This window comes from Heliconius melpomene, chromosome 16, assembly GCF_056956725.1.
Source record: "Heliconius melpomene rosina isolate 202511_hmr_F chromosome 16, ASM5695672v1, whole genome shotgun sequence".
Classification (NCBI taxonomy): Eukaryota; Metazoa; Arthropoda; class Insecta; order Lepidoptera; family Nymphalidae; genus Heliconius; species Heliconius melpomene.
The window spans coordinates 1,192,449-1,213,247 of record NC_140404.1 but is presented as its reverse complement, the minus strand read 5'-3'; the positions used below and the strand labels follow the sequence as shown (position 1 = coordinate 1,213,247).

Sequence of the window (20,799 nt, the reverse complement as noted above, 5' to 3'; positions counted from 1 at the left end):
CTTCATTTCCTTTGGAAGACGAATGGTAAAAAAATGATTACCATATAAATTGAATGCAGCCCTTGCGGACCTGCCGACGTGATTATATTCAATCTTAAATTCGATTTCTTTAGGTGTCCGTGTCTGGTTAGCATTTCAAATTACTAATGCATATTAATATAAATGTTAATACTGTAGTAATAATGTGGGAAAGTACCTTATTTGTACAGAATATATACTGGTTTTAATTATAAGGTTCTTATTTGAAAGAAAGGCAGATGAAATAAATGTTGCAAAAATTATTAAAAAAAATAACTTTCACGCTTTTCGCATAACATGGTAGGCAGAGAAAACCAGACAACTTAGCTTAATTTTCGAAACATTGTGTATTGAATAGCGGAACTGAACGCCGCTAATAAAATACTAATATAACTAATACAACTATATACAGGAAAACATTTAGAAACTAAGTCACGAACTTAATTGACGATAAAACGAAAAGGAGCTCGCTGATTACACGTATTCATTATTAAAAGAAACTCATCTAAGAGGAATCTCGTTACTCCCGAACTTCGCCGAAAGTTGCCGAAGTATCACGAAGTTGTGTTCTTTGATACAGCCCACAACTATCGGGTAAGTTTTACTATTGGGCTGTGGAATAAGGAGGAGAGGTAGCGTATTTCTAGTTTTATCCCGCACATTCCTATGTGCGGGATAAAACTAGAAATACCCTACACCAGTTTCCCTTTACATACCCTCCTGGGTATGTAAAGGGAAACTGGTGTTTACAGAAAGATTGTAAGTGTTTAGACTTCCGATTCTTGCTTTCCACAGAATTGAACCCAGGAATTGTTGCGTTTACCGACAAGTGCCATGACTTTTTTTTGGCTTCAGGATATGAGACAATCAAAGACCTAAACATCTGTTTCGAATTATTTTATTGATGATTAGTAGGAATAAAAGTATTTTTTATTAATGTTTTAGTATTTTATATTTTCCAAATCGGGAAAACTTGCCTTGCCTTAATGACAAACAATGCCTTCAAGTGCTGGGTCCAATGTTCACCATCGCTTAACCTGAGAGATTGAATCTCTAAATGCCATTGGGTAGAATTATTTCCATCCCTTCGCTCTGGTAAATGCGAAGTAAAGTTCCGCTACTCAACACAAGGTCAAGATTCTGGCGGAAAGTCTCCACACTACGTTATCTACTACAACTACCCTGATAAATGCGGGATACACAGTGAAGCAGAAGAACAAAATAATTAAATACGATAAATATTACAATTGGCCCAAATTTCCATTATTTGTACATCCTGACTGCTTCTCCTTTAAGCCAGCTCCTACAAACGAGATCAAAGCATACTGTCTACGACATCATTAAATGACGGCCATGTGAATATATTCTTACTTTACATCAATTTTACTCTTTTTCTATACAAAATAAGCCCTATTTTCCTTTGGCAAATTTTCTTTTTGCTCTTAAAGAATGCTCGTGATTGCTTATAGGTGCGTTCAATGTGGATAAAATAGAGTCCGAAGATGATTGTGTTTATTCTAATTTTGACCTTATTCTTTTAGAAATAAGGGTTAATTGGTCATAAAATTAATAGTTTCCAAAGCTACCCTTTTGATATTCTAGTATTAGTGAAATATTGTTGAAATTAAAATTAGCTGTGTATTTATATTTATATATTTAAAATTAGCTGTGTATTTGTATTTAAAATGTTTTAACACTAGGTTCCCAGGTTCCCTCTGCCTACTCGTTTGGGATGCGGCGTGAAGCTAAAATTTATACATTTAGCGTGTCAGATGCTAAACGCCGTCATCGCGCCATCGAGATATTGCCTGTTGGGTGACGAAACTCTACGTCGCTGTTTGTCAATCAAAGTTTGTCGATACTCGTTACAGTCGAAATTGACCTTAGTTTTATATATAAAATCTAAAATCTATATATACATCAATTCATAATACATTCTATAGAATTTGTCACAAACTCTTCGAATCCTCAATATCCTTTAGTCGTCGTTCACAAGAAAAGTTGGGAGAAACAAACTAAACATCACTTTTAATCAAGTAAAAGGGAGCTTTAGACAATGTAACTGTTTCGTATTTCGTATTAAGTACAGAAAGGTGTTCAACTTTGTGCTTCTTTGTAGTCTCCTATAACTGAGGAGATGAGATAGATAGAGTACTGGCTGTGTGCTCTGTTTGCTTTGCTTGAATGGTTTACTCATTTTTTTTTTCTCTTTAAAAATAAATTACGCTATCATTGCTACGCTTCATAACAGAGTAGGCTGTGTTAATCTATTATTAAATATAGCCTGGCAGAAGTTAACGCCGCACAATAAAGAATATCAATTAGTAAGTAGGTAATTTTTGCAAATATTTAAAAGAAACAAATGTAAAATAAAATTATGAGTTCGATACTGTATTAAAATACACATATATAGTCATATAAATATTGTTATTGTACACCAATATGATACTTATATTTAAAAAAGTTACGCTCTATAATATAATTTGTAACTTGAACTTTTCTTCAGAAGTTATTTAAAAATTGGTATTTCTATTATTTAAAATAAAATAGACTTTTTAATCCGTAAAAGTATAACGTTCAAACGAATCATATAGCAACAAAAGATTTGCTCCGCTTACAGCGCGGGGGAGGCTTAATTTTCCTGCGCCTGTCCAATAACCCCCTCTTTAAGTCTATACGAATTTTCAAATTAAAATTTGATAATTTTATACTATACTAGTCGTGGCTTGCGACTTTGTATGCCGGATTTTATGATATACTAGCGGCCCGCTCGCGGTTTCACCCGCGTGAACTATGTTATTATTAATTTCTGTCTCCATGACTACGTCCTAGTGACGTTATGCAAAATTTGAGACTCCTAGCATTTGTAGTAACAAAGTTTCACACAAACTTTCGACCCCAAAAACAACCCCTTAGCAGCTTCCTATGCAAAATTTGAGATTCCTAGCACTTGTAGTTTCTGAGATTTCGTGATGAGTGAATGACCTTTCGATTTTATATATATAGAAAATGGAACTTTCTGCTTTTTTCTGTCTCCATGGAAATTATGAAAAATCCTCTCGTAGCTCTTTGCTATCTTACGCTTCTTAAATTTTAATTAAATGAGACAAGTTATGGTGAAAAGGCAAGTGGCTGCAAACACGATAGGTTGTGAATTCGATTCCCACTCTAGGAAATAAATTATTTAATATTTTAATTTCCAATGCCTCCCTGACTAGGCGAAAAGTTGAGACCGGAAGCGTCTCAATAGGAACGGAGTGTCTTAACACTATCTTCCTAGATTCCCTCTGCCTAGCGTGAAGCTAAAACAAACGATAGCAGAGAAATCCATAAACAAATATTAGTATTAACCCAACAATACAGTGCCGTCCCTTAAGTCCCAATCAGTGCGGTACAAAATCACAATTACTCTGAATAAGCCGCAATACATTTATCAATTAGATTAGGTCCTAACCAAACAACGTGGTCGTTAGTAGTTTGACTATAGTTTAGTATTAGCTAAATATATGTACATACATACAGAAATATAGGAGAAATATTATTATATATCAAAAAGAAAATCAGCTTTACGCTGTATCCCGCACACTCAACACACTCCGTGTTGAGTGCTCAAAGTCGCACTTTACCTTAACACCAAAGCGAAGGAATGAAAATATCAAATACTACGTTTCTTCCAGCGGGAATCGAACTCAGAACCTGTCGTGATTACATATTATATGCCTAACGTAGCCTGGCCTCGTAGATAAGTAACATAGTATTGCACAATATAATCTCCAAGTTAATTTCACAGTCAAACGCGTACTGGGCAGTCGTGTGTTCATATTTTTATGCTCACGTTTAAATACTGCCCATTGAATACTGGACCGTCGCGTCCGCGCTGCTGGTTCAGCTAGCCTAGTTAATAAAATTATATTATAATATTATTATATGAGACCGTTATAGTGCAGGTGTCTTCTGGAAGTTGGGAGTTCAAAAATAAAAATAACAAACATACCAGCAATTGAAATTCAAATGAAATATAATTTTGTTTTCTTATCTTTTCTTTAGCTGTTGTATTGCAGCGCGGCGTTAAGCTCTGTTACGGAGGTTCTCAAAATAGAATTGAGAGTGTAGAACAGTGTTTTACCACTAAATTTTCCGTTTATTTTGCAATATGAATTAATTATTTTTTTTTCAGCTTCACTTTGTATCCGCGACACCACAGCGAGGAAATTAAAATATTAACAAATTAATTATTCATTCCCCCAAGTGAGTTGAACCCACAACCGTCGCGTCTACATTCACACGTTTCTGCCACAGCACCACGATGGATTTACAGAATTTATTAAAACTAATTTCAGCCCGATCTAGCAACAGTCCTATTATTAATGTACACTATTATTTCTTGTCACACGTAACTTCATTATTCACGGCTCTCCATATGTCGCGTGTCGCGCGGGCTCCGAGCCCCTCGCGTTTGATATGGGTATTAGTTTTAAGATTTTCATTTATTAAATCGTCGTAGCGCAGGGGCAGAATGTGTGACTGTAAACGCGACTGATTGTGGGTTCGATCCCCACTCGAAGAAATAAATAATTATTAAAATTATTTCCATTTCTTTAATCTGGTATCGAGGCAAAGCGCGGCGTTCTGTTCCACCACTCAACACGCAATGCCTTCAGTATTTGGCGGGAAGTGGGAAACGGACACTAGGTTCCCGGTTCCCACTAGGTAATCAGAGTTAGGTATCCCGTATCTTCCATCTCTACTGAACATACTTCCCAAATATACCACTTCATTCACTTGTTCTAATATTTTAACATTTACACTGATCTTGTACTCCGTTCTTTCTTCATCTCTTTCAAAAACGGACGACGGAGCTACAAATATCTACGAAAAACAGCGTGAAACTAAAAACAAATATTACCTTATAAAAAAAAAAATATTCCTTTTTTGATGTCGAAAAAGTAGCTTTAAGTAAAAGTTCTTACAGAACCAGAAAATTTATTATTGAAGTACATCCATTGAAAGGAAAAGCTTCAGACGAGGAGTACTTTTCTCATAATATTATATTTACATTTTTTCATTCCCATTGTACGGGATACAATTCACAAAAGAAGATATATAGGTGTATATTCTGGTATCGAGATGGAATTTTTATTTTCTGTGGAACGGCTTAAAATAAAGTTTCTTTTATTCTTGTTTTTTATTTTCTTAATATTTATGGGATCAATGCTGACAGGTACAGGTTTGGATCCCACAGTACTTATTATTTTTAAGAATAGTTATAGATACATATATATCATCAATTATTACTGTAATTTTTTATAGTAAGTAACATTACGAATTATACACCTCCAGAATTGTTAAGGATTGACAGAGAGAATATAGTAAAATTTGAGTTGTGGGACCTAATGCTAAGGCTCAAATAAATATATAAACTATAGAGTCATAATCATCAACACCATCATCATTAATACCACTATCATCATCATCATCATTGTCATTAGCAACCAGTAGCACTGCTATACAGGCTTCTCCTCTAGCGTATTGTATGCCTTCCTCCAGCTAGGAGGGGGTGGTGCAAAGAGTCGAAAATTAAGGTCGAAAATTAAGGTGTGTCATTGTGGAGATCTATTATTATAGATATATATGATTATAGATTGTTTTGCGCATTGTATCCGGCATACAGCAGGCTTGGCAAAGGGATTATAGTGTTAAAACACTCCGCTCCCCATTTTTTTTAAATATATCAATACTAGTGAGATCATTACAAAAACATTCATATTAACTATCGCCATAAATGATAATAAACAATAGATAAATGGATTACCATTTGTCACGTGTTTATCTATTGTTTATTTTATTTAGTAGTTTAGTTTATTTTATTTTAAATACTTTAAATAAAATAAAATAATTCTCATATGTTAATTTAAGGAAGGCTTAACTCACGTTCAAAAGTAAATATTTTTTTCCTCGACTCATTCTAAAGTTTATGAACAATTTTCCCTTTCCCACCTGACGGTAAGTGCTTTTCTAACTCAATTGATACATAGAATGACAGAAATGTAATAATAAAACAGCGTTTTTGTAAACATAAAAAAAAAAACTCCCAATACCGTTTCCTTTTGTCGGTGAATCATCTGGTGACGATCGAGGGCTTCCCAAATATGAAACGTCGATATAAAGTACTGAATGAGACTTTTGGTATTTTTACTAATATTTCCTGTGTTTTCGCATATTGTCCAAAATTATTTTTTTAGGTGCACGCTGTATTTTGCACATATCACATTGTAGGAGGGATCTTAAGAACCCAGTGCCTAAATATTTCTGTTACCCACTTTCTGCTAAATTCTTGAGGTTTTGCGTCTTGAGTGTGGCATCTCAACGCCTTGCTTTAGAAAATATAAAATATTTGATATATTTGTTAAATAATGGTTTAAGTAGCGTAGAAATACTAAAATTTAAAAAGTCACATCCAGTACTTTAAAGCCAAATTGAACGTTAGAAGCGACACATGTTTGAAAAACGTTATATACTTTTACGACGTCTGAAAATGTTATTTACAGGTTGAAAGAGGTGATTTTAGTTCCTTCCAATATTGTGCTAGCGTTTAAGGTATTCTTATTTTGTATTATATTAGACATCCGATACAAAATGGGAAATTTATTTGAACATTTTATATTATTTAAGATGTTTTAGATCAATAGTTGTTTTCTTTATTTTTTTAGATTCAGGCTATATGACGCACGCAAAAGGAACCTGGGAACCTAGTGACATGTTTTTCATTTTCCACCAAATTTTAGAGATAACGCTTGAGGGCGGAATTGAACACCACGTTTGGTCGACAGGAAATGAAAATAATTTCCTCAACCGAGTGGGAATAGGACTCATAACCGTCGCATTTAGTCCTACGACGGTTGAGAGTCCTATGTAGGGGTACTTACCTATTTCTTTAATTTAGCTAATGGCACGAATTGACTAAGGCAGAAATTCTGACATAAGCTTATATGTATTTACTGGTTAAAGTTGTACATTTTTTTTATGTCAGAGTAATGTCACTTTGTAAGAGTACTGTGTCATGATTCCACATTTACATGACACATCATAATCAATATATACCAAGATACGTACTCATTCAGCTAGCAATGTGAGGTGTGAAGGGATCGCACCCTGCCTCGCAAATACTGCACTTCAAATTAACAACCTACATTTTTAGTTCATCTTTGTTAATCCACTGAAGTGAAAGAAGGGTTGAAATCTAAGAAATGACCCAGGATACAAAAAACCCCCTCTCGTGTATATCTCATTGTTTTTGCCCAACACTCTTTTGAAAATGCTAGTGGAAAGGGATCAGTAAGAACTGGTCGGACTTCACATTTCACACCTATCTATAGGACTTGTATGGAACTTGACTTACAATTAGAGCAACGAAGTCAAATGTAGGATTGATTCCAGTTGTATAGAATCTCTTAGGCTGGAGAGGTTTTCAGATTTTATACGTCTGTTAGCTTTTTGGAAGGGTTTAGTTGTTGGATACATATATTATACATTTTTGTGGTTGGAAGTGCGAAATTATAGATATTTTTAGCTTTGTTCTCCGTCCGTCCGATTTTATTACAATACAATAAGTTTACTTATATTAATTTTACCTGAAAACTACCTTGTCACAATTTTTTTCTTACCCTTAGGCAAGGAACCATCAATTCTTCATTTTCCTTCCAATTTTCCGTCCAAGAAGACTATATGTTTGATTAAAGCGATTGCTACTACTAATTGCGATAGGACCTAATCGTCTCATCATCTACTAAGAAAAATATACAAAAATACATACAAGGCCACCAAATATAAAAAAAGATAATATTTATTTACTTCCAAAATTTCACCAAAAGCCCATCCTCCAATCCACAATAAATTCGCGACAGGCTATTTATTTTGGATTTCCATAGAAATCTTGTTGTCTTCCTCAAACACAGATACGTGACGTTCGATGTAGGGAACATGTTTATACAGGGTGTATGTTTGGTTTGCACTTGAGACGATTTCAGAACGCTTTGTTAAAAATTCTCTCATACCATTTTGTACTGCTAGTGATGTGCGCAAATATGAGTGCTTTATTCGTAAAATTGATAAGTGTCATTATGTGTCGTTTCGGTGTATTTGCAAGGGTTTTTTTAGGTATACGGACTCTAGTCAAGGTACTCCGTTGCCATTTAGATACTTCCGTTCTTCACTTTCCACAGAATACTAGAGGCATTGTGTCTTGAGTGGCAGAACTCAACGCCACGCTTTGCCCCGTAGCCAGAAAGACAAAATTAAAATATTTAATATTTAATTTTCTTAGAGAATCGAACACACACAAGTGACGATTTCAAACTACTTTTTACAAGAAAAAACATAAAAATATTAAGTTTATTACAGAACAAATAAAATAAGTAAGAAATAAATGAAACAAGCAAAGTCAAGTGCCACAATGTGCTTTATTAATAAACTGAAGAATCCTTAAATTATTTACAAGAGTCCAACTTCACTCGAGTCAGTCAAATCGATAATCGATTGCCAAATCATTCAATTCATTCGATTGTTGTCAAAAAAGAAATTGAAAGAAATAGAAGAATAGAAAAAAAACATAACTATCTGATATGCTTTAGTTTCATATTGTTAAAAAAAACATAAAGAACTACATTAAAACTATTAAATAATCGATTTATACGACAATCTGTTATCGATATGGCCCAAAGTTTGGATTTTAGTGCATAAAAAATCCAAGCATAATATAAAGAAGACTTACATACAATTGACCCAATAAATGAAGAAATCTTGACAAAATATTAAAATTTACGAACCAAAGTGCGAATACAATTTAATCGCTAACTATATTTATCCCCTGATTTTCCTTATCTAAATGGACTTGGCGATGATGAAAAAAAAGCATACTTAAAAACTAAAAATGTAATGCAAAAATGCATTTCTCACACGTTACACAACTTCATACTAGTCCTAACTACAAAATTTCAAACTTAACTGAAACAAAAATTAACAATCATTTAAAATAATCACATAAAGAACTAAAATGAAAATAGGACAGGCGCGAGAGCTTTCTTTTCAATAGCTTAAATTATTATTATTAGTTTCACGCGGTATGCACCATATAGCAAGGTTTGTCTTGTTACCAGAACTGAAAATACTTCATTCCCCCGAGTGGGAATCGAACCCACTGCCGTCGCTTACTACGACGGCCTCAGATTTATAAGATTCTTTATTATTTATATTACTTATGAACATATATAACTTAATATTACATCCATTCAAATGATTCACTGTAGACTTATTTCAACTCCAAAGATATTTGTTATTATATTTATTAAGAGTCAAACTCTCATACAACTCTCGCGTCCAAAAAGTAACTAAACCATTATTACAAAAAAAAGATAACAAAAAACTAAGAAAACACACATTTTAAATGCTTATGCATACTGTTGGTGATATTAATACTCAAAATGCTTTTTGTACATGTTTGAAAAGATCTAGATTTAAAATTGAATCTAGATCATCGGTTAGATCTAGATCTAATGGTTAAATCTAGATCTAACTCTATATCTAGATATATATTAACGCCAAGATGTACCTATAGTTTAAAAAAAATCTTAACTACCCACAATTATTTTTATAAACTAACCGTAAAACGCAACTGAAGGAAATAAAGGGTAATGTTTCAAGTTATTTTTTATATTTTCGTTAATTTTATTCTGCATTGAGTAAAAAAATACTTACAATATGTATATTTTTTTTAAATTAGCGTGCATGGTGGGTGTTGATTTCAAACGTTGTTTAGACAGCATTTTTATGTTTTTTTTCGATATATGTATGAATCATGAATAATTAATTAAACTTCAATCAGAACAAGGCACATATTGAAAAAAGGAACTTGGTCGGACAAATTGAGTTTTTACATACTATAAAAAAATCTATTCAAGAAAAAAGATATAGTGTAAAAATGTAAACGTAGCAGGATTTGAACCTGCGGTTATTGCAATATGTTTTAGGGCTCTAGCCAATTAGTTCTAAATTTTAATACGGTTATCTTTACGGTTTAAGAGAAATTTTCCATTAAATTCAACTATCTGTATAGAAAACTACACTAAATCATGTTTTCAGATTTAAGAAGCTATTCATATGGAAAGCAATAGTATATCCTTAGCTTTATTAAATACAAAAGTGGACATAACGTGTTATTGAAGTGAATATTTAAAGAGAAAAATCAAATTACTTCTATAAGAGGTTACTGCCGCACTTAGAAACTTTGATTAACATTAAATAAATATTTTTTTAATTAATGTTAATTAATTAAAAAAATATTTATTTAATGCTAGTTAAGCGCTAACTAAAGTTTGTGAGTAAAGTTGTTATATTATAGAAACTTCTAAACTTTATAAAAGTAGAGAAAATGATCTAAAATAAATAGTTTCATTGCACTTAAGTTTAAGTACGATCGTCATCTTTATATTAATATTCACTTTATTTATCAAATAAAGGAGAGTCAATTTATGGAGAGAAGAGATAAGCAGGGCTTTATAATTTATTTTTATATAATTATGGTTTTAAAAAAATTAAAATTTTAAAGCCGCCGTCGTTTGTAGTGAATGAATTAATTATTTTCAATTACTGTAAACCTGTAGGAAAAGGGGCAACGGAGTGTCTTAACACTAAGCTAAATAAGACATATTTGTCTGATATTTTAACATAACTCTAATTTGATTATTTGATATTTTTGATTATTTTTATAAAAAAAAAAGGATTTAAAAATAAAAAGCCGTCTTTTCTCTTCTCCCTATATGAAATTTTAAATATCATTATAATTTTTATTGAAAGATTTTAAATATATACTCGAGACGATATGCAGAAATGAGGGAGCAGATGACCTCTATCTCACTCACACAACCATGGAAACCTATAAATATATAAGTAATATACATACGTGACACATTAATTAAGTAGAAATCGGACTATATTATATATTTTGAGAGGGGGAACCTTATCAGTTACTCCTATCATTAATTTAACTCATTTTGGCTGGTTGGGTGGAGAAAATCAACACTGTTTCTTCATCAAAAAAAGGAAAGAAAATTAAATGGCATCATTGGATGAGAATCGAATACATAACCATCGCAAAAACAATCAAACTCTACACATTTCGATGGCGTAAAAAAATATTTATTTGGATATACATATATACATGTATTTTTGTATTAAAATATAGCCCGACGTCTCACAATAAGCCTTAGGCACTTACGGCGTACACAAATTTTGGCATATTATCTCATACAACAATCACTTAGAACGTCAAAAGGAACATGCTTAATAATTTCTTCAGTTATTTACTTTATTTTATGGTATTAATACGTCGAGAACACGAAGTAACAGTATTCTGTCACTGCCTTTTTCCTATAGATATCGAGACAAGCTATAAAATGTGTTTAGCACAAGCATTGAACCTGTGATATACAACACATACTTAAAAGCTAAATGTAAAAATCCTTTAATGATTTATAATAATTTGGACTTTTATGTTTTCGTTTAAAAAAGCGAATATTCCGATAAGTTATCAAACACTATATAAAAATAAATTAATTATATTTTTGGTAAGATAAATAAAAAAAATACTTTAACACATAAAACGTGTGAATATTTTTTTCAAATATTTCACTTATATCGTCACGTTGAAGGAGAAAGTTAAAAACAGATAACTGATATTAGCTGCCATTTTTAAGTGTTAGAACAATATATCAGGACGCATCTTCACGCTTCTTCACGCACCTCTCATAAAATGCAGGATAGACAAAGAGACTCTTTTTTAAGACTAAAACATTTGTCCGAGTAGGATTCGAACCCATAACCTTTATGGACAATTTTTATTCCTTTCTTATTATCACTTTGTATAAAATCGAATTTTATTTTAGAAGCGACGTGATTAAATAGAACGAGGAACGTGATTTTCGGTTGCTTTCGCAGAAACGCTGACGCGTCGCGAACGTGGAGATCCTGAAGCAAATAATATTCCAAAACTTGTTCGTATTACAAAAATCGCGAAAAACTTTGAATTTTTCATATATTTTAATATTTGCATTACTAAAAATTAAAATGACAATTCTGCTGTTAATATTTATTTGGCCGATACTAAAAATATTGTGCCATAAAACTGAGTTAGTGGCAGGAAACTGAATTTTTATAACATATTATACGAAATATATATTGAATTATTTATTACTTTTTGTTGTTATTTTTACATATTTTTTAAATTTCACAATATAATATTATAATTATATGTATTTATGTATGTTTATTTATTGTCTGTATATAGAATGTTGGTATAGAGAAAACGAGACTTAAGCTAGTGTACTTACATACTGACTTCATTGTCACAGCACAATTTAATTTTACACAAAAGTGTGAAATTCTCACTAATTTTTAGTGCTCGAAGAAAAGAAACTAACTTATTCTTTACCTCTCCAATTATATCGAACGTTTATCAATACTAGGAGGTAACAATGTACTTATAACTAAAAATTATAAAATCAATTATTAAAGAACAAAACTACTTGTGAAAAAACATTTTAAACACTATATATCAAATTTCCGTAAAAAAGGTATGTGGATTCAAATCTAGTTACGTTTAACATTTTCATACGGCACTGACAAGTAGTCAACACTAAATGACGGTTCTATAAAAATTGCTGAGTTCTTATACAAATTATAGGTGACTAAAAACAATTTAAAGTCGAGAATAGTAAGTCAACTAACACAAAGTAGTTTTATTCTTTATTAATTTTCGTGAAAACCTTAAAATATAATGCAATTAAAGAAATAAATGAAGTAATGTACCCAATTACATGTCATACAACAAGAAGAACGGAGAGCTAAGCCCTCCATCCTATACGTTATCGAGAGTAAAGCCCTCTGTTTTCCATTGTATATTATTATTTTATTATCAGTTTATATTTTAATAAATCAGATGAGAACAATCTATTAAGACTAATATTATTAATCTAAATATCAAACAAACATAAAATAAAAAAAGAAATACTACATGTTTCGATGAGGTCCCACAATATTTATACAGAATGCGAAGTGACATACTAATTATGATTATTCATACTAATATTATATAAAAAAAACACATTTATTCGCGTCCTACATATATTCGACTGACACTAAATTAATAGATTATTCCCATTTGGTGGTATTATCTAATTCGTTACCAAAAATAGCTCCATAGTTCACAGAAAATTTTATACTGTAAAAACGTCGATGCTATGAAAAATAAATGTAAAATTAAATAACGTAAATTGTCCTGTCGCACTTTCCTTGTGATCTGATTGCCTCTCGATGGAAAGTTACCAGTTCTGTAGAACTCCTCTAACATTTTATCTTTTTCTATGAATCTGTCGTACAGCCATTGGGTCATGCCTTCGTTGTCTGTTGGTACCTGGAAATAATTGTTATATTGTATTTTTTTTTAATATTATTCGTACTCAAAATATTGAAGTTAGTAGATTTAACTATCAATAAAGAAGTTGGAGATTTGATTCTATTTGTCTGATGTCTTGAAAACGCTTATCTCAGAAACTACTGGTTCAGACTGAAAAAAAATTATCGACCATTTATTAACGATTTTTTAAAGTTACTTTACTTTAGAAATTGTCATTGAAAAAAACAATACTCGTAAGGTATACATGGTTACTTTCGTGCTAATAAATATAGCAAAAAGTGAGATCTGCTACATTGTTGCTCTAAACACAAAAATTCTTCGTAAAAATATCAAATAACACAAAGATAATAAAATTTTCGAGCGTAAAACTTGTCATATACCTTGCAATATCGAAACTAATAACATTTTATCGTTTGAAAAATCATAAATATATCGATGACATATTATCCAATCATTATTTTCTATGCAATAAACTTTTGGCGTAAATCCAAATGGAAACGTTGCCAAGACCTATATCGCTCCTTTAGACATGGTTCAGCAAAGGTTCTTTATTTCTATACATTTTGTGAGAGTTTTTTTAAAGAACTTTGTTTTTGACACGACCTACTTTTGTTACCATAAATTGACTGCAGAGGCCTGTTTTTATGTTGTATTTCGCTTTAAAAACTGAAAATTTAATTACTAGACAGACAACACATTATATATAACCCTTACCTCGTTGCTAGGATACAGCCTATAATGTAAATGTGTAGTACAGGCGTCTCTAATGCCGCATACTATATCTTGCAAGTGCAACGGAACACGGTCAGGATAAGCGATGGTGACGTCGAGGATCCACTCGATGGTGTCACCGCTCTTCGTGTCAATTATTTTTGTGTTGTTCTGGTTGAAATCGTCTGTTAAAAGGTAAAAATATTTTATATTTCATTTATTTAATGTGATTTATAATTGATTATTTAGAATTGATTCGATTTAAAACTATATAAAATCTTTTGAAATATTGTTTTTCCACTCAAATGCAGAATACAAAGTTCTCTCCGTTACAAAATTTTCTTTTATGTAAATAATCTGATTATTGAAAGCTAGCTGCAACTTCAATTGGGTGGACGATAAGACAATGAAAATCCCGTTTTTCCGGCTTATATAGGTTTCACGCGTTATATTGCCCATAGTAGAGTGGCAGAGGGAACCTGACAACCTAATTTTAAGAAACTTCGTCTCCGTAGGAATTTAAAGAAATCGCTTCTTAGTAGAGTTAGCTTCAGAATACATGACAAATTACAACTTTCTACTTCCAGTAGTTACGTCTTAGCTTTGTCTACCAGTTACTATATTTATAAAGACTATTTTTATTTTCCTCACTCTAATCAAACAAAACGCGGTGTTGGGTTCCGCCAATACGGAAATACCGCACCGTTCATTAACTCTAAGTGCTTTATACTTGTCCTGCTATTTTGTGATAAATTAAACTAAGAAAAGAAGAAAGAATAAAAAAGAAATAAAATAAAACTAATAAACATTTTACCTTTCTTATTTGCCTGTTTGGACGTGCTCGCTCCTTGGTCGATGTGAGGTCCAACTTCCTCCATAATAATCTTCATGGCTCCCGCACGCGGCAACGATACGTATTCTAACTTAGGTAGATTGTTTTTCTCGGCGAATCTAAACATGGAAAATATAATTAAATAAGAATTTCCATTGACAATATTGTGGGGAGTAAAGCTTCTGCTACAGGGATATGGTTTTTTTTTTATAGTTTTACGCCCTTTATCAACCAGAGAGAACGGAGAGTCAAACGCTACGGTTTCTTTATACTTCTTTCGTTTTGTCCACTGTCATCAACTTCTTCATTTCACTTTCGTACCCCACTTTCCGGAACCCTAATAAAATATTTAATGTGTAGGTCATTATAAAAACTCCCACAAATAAATCCTGAACCCACAATAATGGAGTTCAGTGAAGTGTCAATTTTCTTTTATAATGATGGAAAGAGGATTTAGATCCAAGATCGGCTTTTCATACGTTTTTAAAGCATTCACGTCGCCAGCATCTTATCTAGGAGTTCCTATTAAGATTTTCTTGATAGAAATAAGTTGTTGGGTGCTTACACACATACATAGGCACACACTTTATGCTTAGAGTCGTCTGACGGTGGGGGTTCGATTTTCACTCGATGTAATAAATTACTTCCATTTTCTCACTATAGTGAAAAGACCGGAGGCAGATTGGGAGAAAAGTGGGGATCGTGGGCTTGATCAGTGGCTTTATAATGAGTACTTTCTGCCTACCTTGTATGAGGGATTATGAAACGTGATTATGCTAATAAATGAAAAAAACTGTTAATTCAAAAATTTATGAGTTTTTTATTGTTATATATAATAAAAAACCTGATAAATCTTCAACATAATTTCCATAAACAAGAAACAAAAATCTTACCTACAGTAAAAAATATCATTTCACTAAACAAAAAAATCTTAAAACATAAATTACAAAATCATTTTCAATCCCAAACGATTTCGAATGCCATGAAATTCAATCCAAACAAAGAAAAAAACCTTTCAAAAAATTTCAAAAAATTCGTTTCATAAAACAAATGAATCATTAAATTGAAAGTTTCATAATAACCAATTTCGTACGAAGCAATTGTAGAGGCAGGTCGCTTGCTACCGAACGGGCGATACCGGTATTTTATTTCAAAGCATTATTTACAATGTGTAGAATAAATATCGTATTGGAAATGGCAGAATGTGAGGTAAATAATAATTTTCAATTCCTCGTTCTGGTAAAAAGGCGAAACGCGGTGTTGAGTTCCGCCTAATAAGATAAGACATAATGTCTCCAAAATTGGATTATGCGTGGATAACGGCTTAATACTGGATTTTCTCTGCTTATATGCGGGACAAAGGGTGAAGCTATAAAATTATAATAATCTTCACTGAGGCTAATGATAATTTAAATTATTTCTTTCAAATTTATTTCTTTTATGTAATAAAAGCTTATTTTGATTAATTATTGATTTAAATTATTTGCATATTCTTACTCTTTTTTAGCATCAAACTGTATCCCGCACCTCACCACATTCTCTATCTACCCTACTATATGCGTGATACAGCGTGAACCATATTATTCCTTTATTCTCTTCATATTAACCGATACCATTTCCTATTATACAATTCTAACACAAGTACCAATTTAATGGAGGCCGTAGGTATCTCGTTATTCTAGAGTACCTACGATTTATCTACGGACTACTTGAAAAGAAGTATCGTTAACAACATAAGATAAAATATCAATAATTGCTTATTTTATATGCTAAGTAGCTACTTGATAATGCTTGATATGTGTTGGACTCAGAAATATATATATTTTTATAATTATCTCAAGTATTCGAGTGGGAGTTTATGGATAATAGCTATTAATTATGGTATGAGAGGATTTTTCTGTTTAATAATAGAATTTTGCTTGTTATTCCCGTATTTATTAAATATTTTTATTAAAATGGAGGCCGTGGTGGTGCAGTAAGACATCGTTTAACTGTAAACGCGACGGTTGTGGATTCGATCTCCATTCGAGGGAATGATTATATTTGATTGCAATCAAATCCAATGAAAATGAAGCGGAAAGTGGGAAACAGTGTTTTAATATCAGGCTTCCCCTGCCTACCCTGCTATGCGGGAAACATCGTGAAGCAGTTTTTTTAACCTACTGGAAGTAGGTATAATATTTCATGAATTATTAAGAAATAAGCTTAACTTTCGAAAAGATGGTGTACGAGTGTGTACTCGTATATGTCACTTCTTTTTTTTTTTGAACCAAATGTTAAGACAATCTGGCAGGCAACGCCGAAATTTGTCGTAAACACAAAAAATAGTTAACAGTGTTAAATATTTAAATAATAATTTTTAGTCTACTTACCTTTGACTAACTTCTTTTCTCTTATGTAGAAAACCGCCTTCCGGAAACAAAACCATAAACTGCCTCCCCAAAGGTATGTAGTATTGATGTATGTGCTCCTTCAAATCTTTCAATGACTGTTCTCGTTTCGCTTTACCCTGTAATGAGATTTATTATTAAATAATATTGAAAAATGACAGTATTTGATATTATTTATAGAAAAATATTGATATAAAAAAATATATTAATATAAGAAAAATATTATAATTTTTTAATACATCTGGAACGGATGATGTAAAAAACCACCGTGGAAGGCACAGCATCTTATTATAAGCGCAACGGTTATGGGTTTAATTCCTGCATGATTAAACGGTGTAAGAATTATTTTCATTCCTCGCACTGGTACCAAGAAAACGCGCGGCGTTAAGTTCCGGCGCTCAACAATGTGTGCCTCGAAAATTGAGCTTTAATTGTGGGAGGAAGTCTCTTAAAACCGGGTTCCCTCTTGCCTACCCTGCTATATGAGAAAAAGCGTTAATGCTCCTTTGATCATTAAATTGTAAGTAAATCATGGAAAGGGACGTAACATTCAATTAAGACATTCGCGTTTAATTAGTTATAATCAATAATAGCACGGCGCGAGAGAGAGGTCGCGTGCAGTCTTTAAGATTATATTCGTGAAATTACCATTCCCTTTGTTTCCGATTACCCTCCTATTATTCGAAACATTACCCAGAACTAGGGTGACAACGCTGTAGGGTTATTATGATATATTAATAATATTATATTTATAGATTTTTATTTATTTACACACACCACAAAGGGCACAAACGTGCGACTCTAAGCGCGATAGGTTGTGGATTCGATTCCCACTCGGAAAAATGAAATGTTTAATATTTTAATTTCCTCGGTCTCGTAAGGAGGCAAAGCGCGGCGTTGAATTCAGCCACTCAATGCCTCAGGAATTCGGCGGAAAGTAAGAAAATGAAATGTTTTAACACTAGAGACTCAGATAGTTAGGTTCTAGCTACCATCTTTGTAAATTTTTTTTTACTAAACCACCAGATCATGTATAATTATAATGTAAATATTGAATTTTTATTTATAGATCAAGAAAACAAGACATTAAAAAAAATAAAAATTAAATTAAGTGTCCAATAAGATTTCTCGGCTCTCTCTTCTAATATACCAAAAAAAATATATAAAAACCCTAAATAAAAAAAAAATATTCACAAGCACTGGTCACCACACCCCCGTACAGAGGAGAACACAATATGTTACCTATCTATCTATGTATTTTTATACGTCCCGTCACGTCACGTCACGGTGCGTGAACAGCGCCCTAATGGTTATTATCAACATTCGCCCGGTGAGAATGCACTTTTTCCACACTGATTATTGGTCACCCACCCCCACCCCTCGGGCGGCCAATCTATAATAATGGGGGCAAGTTATAAATATTCTATTGATACGGCCCATTGTTTGCTTGTAATGTGGAAACACTTAATTGAATTGGACACATTTGGGGAAAAGACAGTAGTGTCATTCAAAATATAATATGTAAATGTCTATACGTACGTGTGGAATGTCAAAAAAAGAAAATATTTTTTTGTGAATTAATTCAGCTTGACGAATACAAATGAAATTAATATTTCGGCAGAAAGTGGAGAAAGGAAGTGTCTTAACATAAGGTTCCCAGTTCCCTCGTGCCTATTCTGCTATATACAAGATACAGTGTGATGCTAAAAAAACAGAATATTTATAGCTACGCCTGTATAACCATGAAGGAAAGCTTATAATGTAAACTTTAAGAATCCCAAACAGAAATTAAAATGACTGTAATTGCAATGTTTTTGAATTCAGTGCTTAAAGTGGTAAGGAATTAATTATTTTCATTTTCCTGCTTTGGTAGATTTAAGTACGAAGTTGAGTTCCTGCACTTAACTCAAATCCCAAACGCATCAGGACGAAAATTGTAAACGAAGTTATAAATGAGGAATATAACGTTAAGCAAGATCTTATAAAATATCTCAAAAATATTTAACAAAACTAAAAAAAAATACCTTAAAAATGACTAAATATTTAGTTATATAGTAAAAACAAAGTGTTTGCGGACGTTTCCGTTAGTTCGATGGCCGGCCAATTGCACTGCGCTTGCTAAGAGCTCACGACGTTTGCGATTTACCATAGTACGATTGTAATGTCGATATTTTAGATACAATGTTTGTAAGCTCGCATCTCTCGCATTTTAGATAAGATAGAGCATTTAAGATAGTTAGATAGGAAAAAGTAATATTACATTATTTAGAAGTAAAATATTTGCTTCCATTCGCGGCATTGCTAGCTTTGTTTTTTTTTGCTAGCTTTAATTTTACTAATATAAAATGGATATAAGCTTTCGTCTAGTGAAAGCCACATTAAGGTCTATTGCGTAACTTAGAAGTTACGCTCGTACATCGCTTGAAAGCTAAGTTTTTTGACCTAATGTTAAGACACTCCGTTCTTCTAATGCCTCGAAAATTAGTGGGAAAGTGGGGAACAAAAGTGCTAAAGAAGCTAAAAAATTATAATTTCCCCCCCAGTACTAATCGAACACACACTCCCACTGCACCACCACGGCCTCCACCTCCTTATTTTAACAAAAATAAAAAATCCAACAAAAGTACCATCAACAACAATATTCATTTTATCTTTATATTTTACATCGACACAATTGGCAAAGCGCGCTCGATCTGTCGATCGTTAGCGTTTTCAAAAGTCCTTCCGACGACTAGATTAGAGTCCATTCCTGTTTAGGAACAGTTCGCTGCACCCGTGGGAATGCAATTCTTGATACTCTGTTGCATCTTCTGTTATTATTATTATATTATATATATAAGATTTTTTCTTTGTATTATTTAAAGTATACAGAAAATTGAATTATGACTTACTGCATTATCATTTTTAATATTAGAGTTGTAAAGTGGCTAAAGCTAAAGCTTACATGTAAGCTGTATATTACATGTATGCATGTGTTTAATATAGTTAATAGCGCTACGCATTTATGAAGAGAGCTCTCTTCCTCCTCCTCTTCCTCCTCTCCTTCAGAGTTACAGAATTGTGAGATAATTTAAATTATTTTTTTTATGAATGAATTTAAATTCTTTCATTCATTTCTCTGGTATGATAAGGTACATCTGCGCGGCGTTAAGTTTAGTTCTAGAATTCGTAAATTTTAGAACAATCTACGAAAATGCAGAGTTCCCCAACTTCACTAAAAAATCTTAACGACTAAAAGAAGGAAATGCGTGGCGATAGTAAAAATTCACCCATGGGTGCTATAAGAATGACCCATTAAAAGTATAAACAGAAATTCCTCCAGTAAAACTACGTTAACAAATGTTTGAGGTCCTTAACGAGGGTATCCAGACAAAAGTTTC

General features: G+C 32.4%; 1 protein-coding gene across 1 annotated transcript in view; it reads right to left on the bottom strand.

Annotated features, from left to right (window-relative positions):
• Positions 1 to 8,458: 8,458 nt before the first annotated feature.
• The window catches only part of LOC146530647 (acyl-CoA:lysophosphatidylglycerol acyltransferase 1-like), a 125,332-nt gene continuing 112,991 nt past the window's right edge, over positions 8,459 to 20,799 (bottom strand). The window contains exons 3-6 of the mRNA XM_085199680.1: positions 17,402 to 17,538; positions 15,012 to 15,148; positions 14,201 to 14,382; positions 8,459 to 13,483 (exon numbers count right to left, since the gene is read on the bottom strand). Of these exons, the coding sequence (XP_085055806.1) occupies positions 13,253 to 13,483; positions 14,201 to 14,382; positions 15,012 to 15,148; positions 17,402 to 17,538 (687 nt within the window). The 3' untranslated portion in view covers positions 8,459 to 13,252. The remainder of the gene's footprint in view (positions 13,484 to 14,200; positions 14,383 to 15,011; positions 15,149 to 17,401; positions 17,539 to 20,799) is intronic.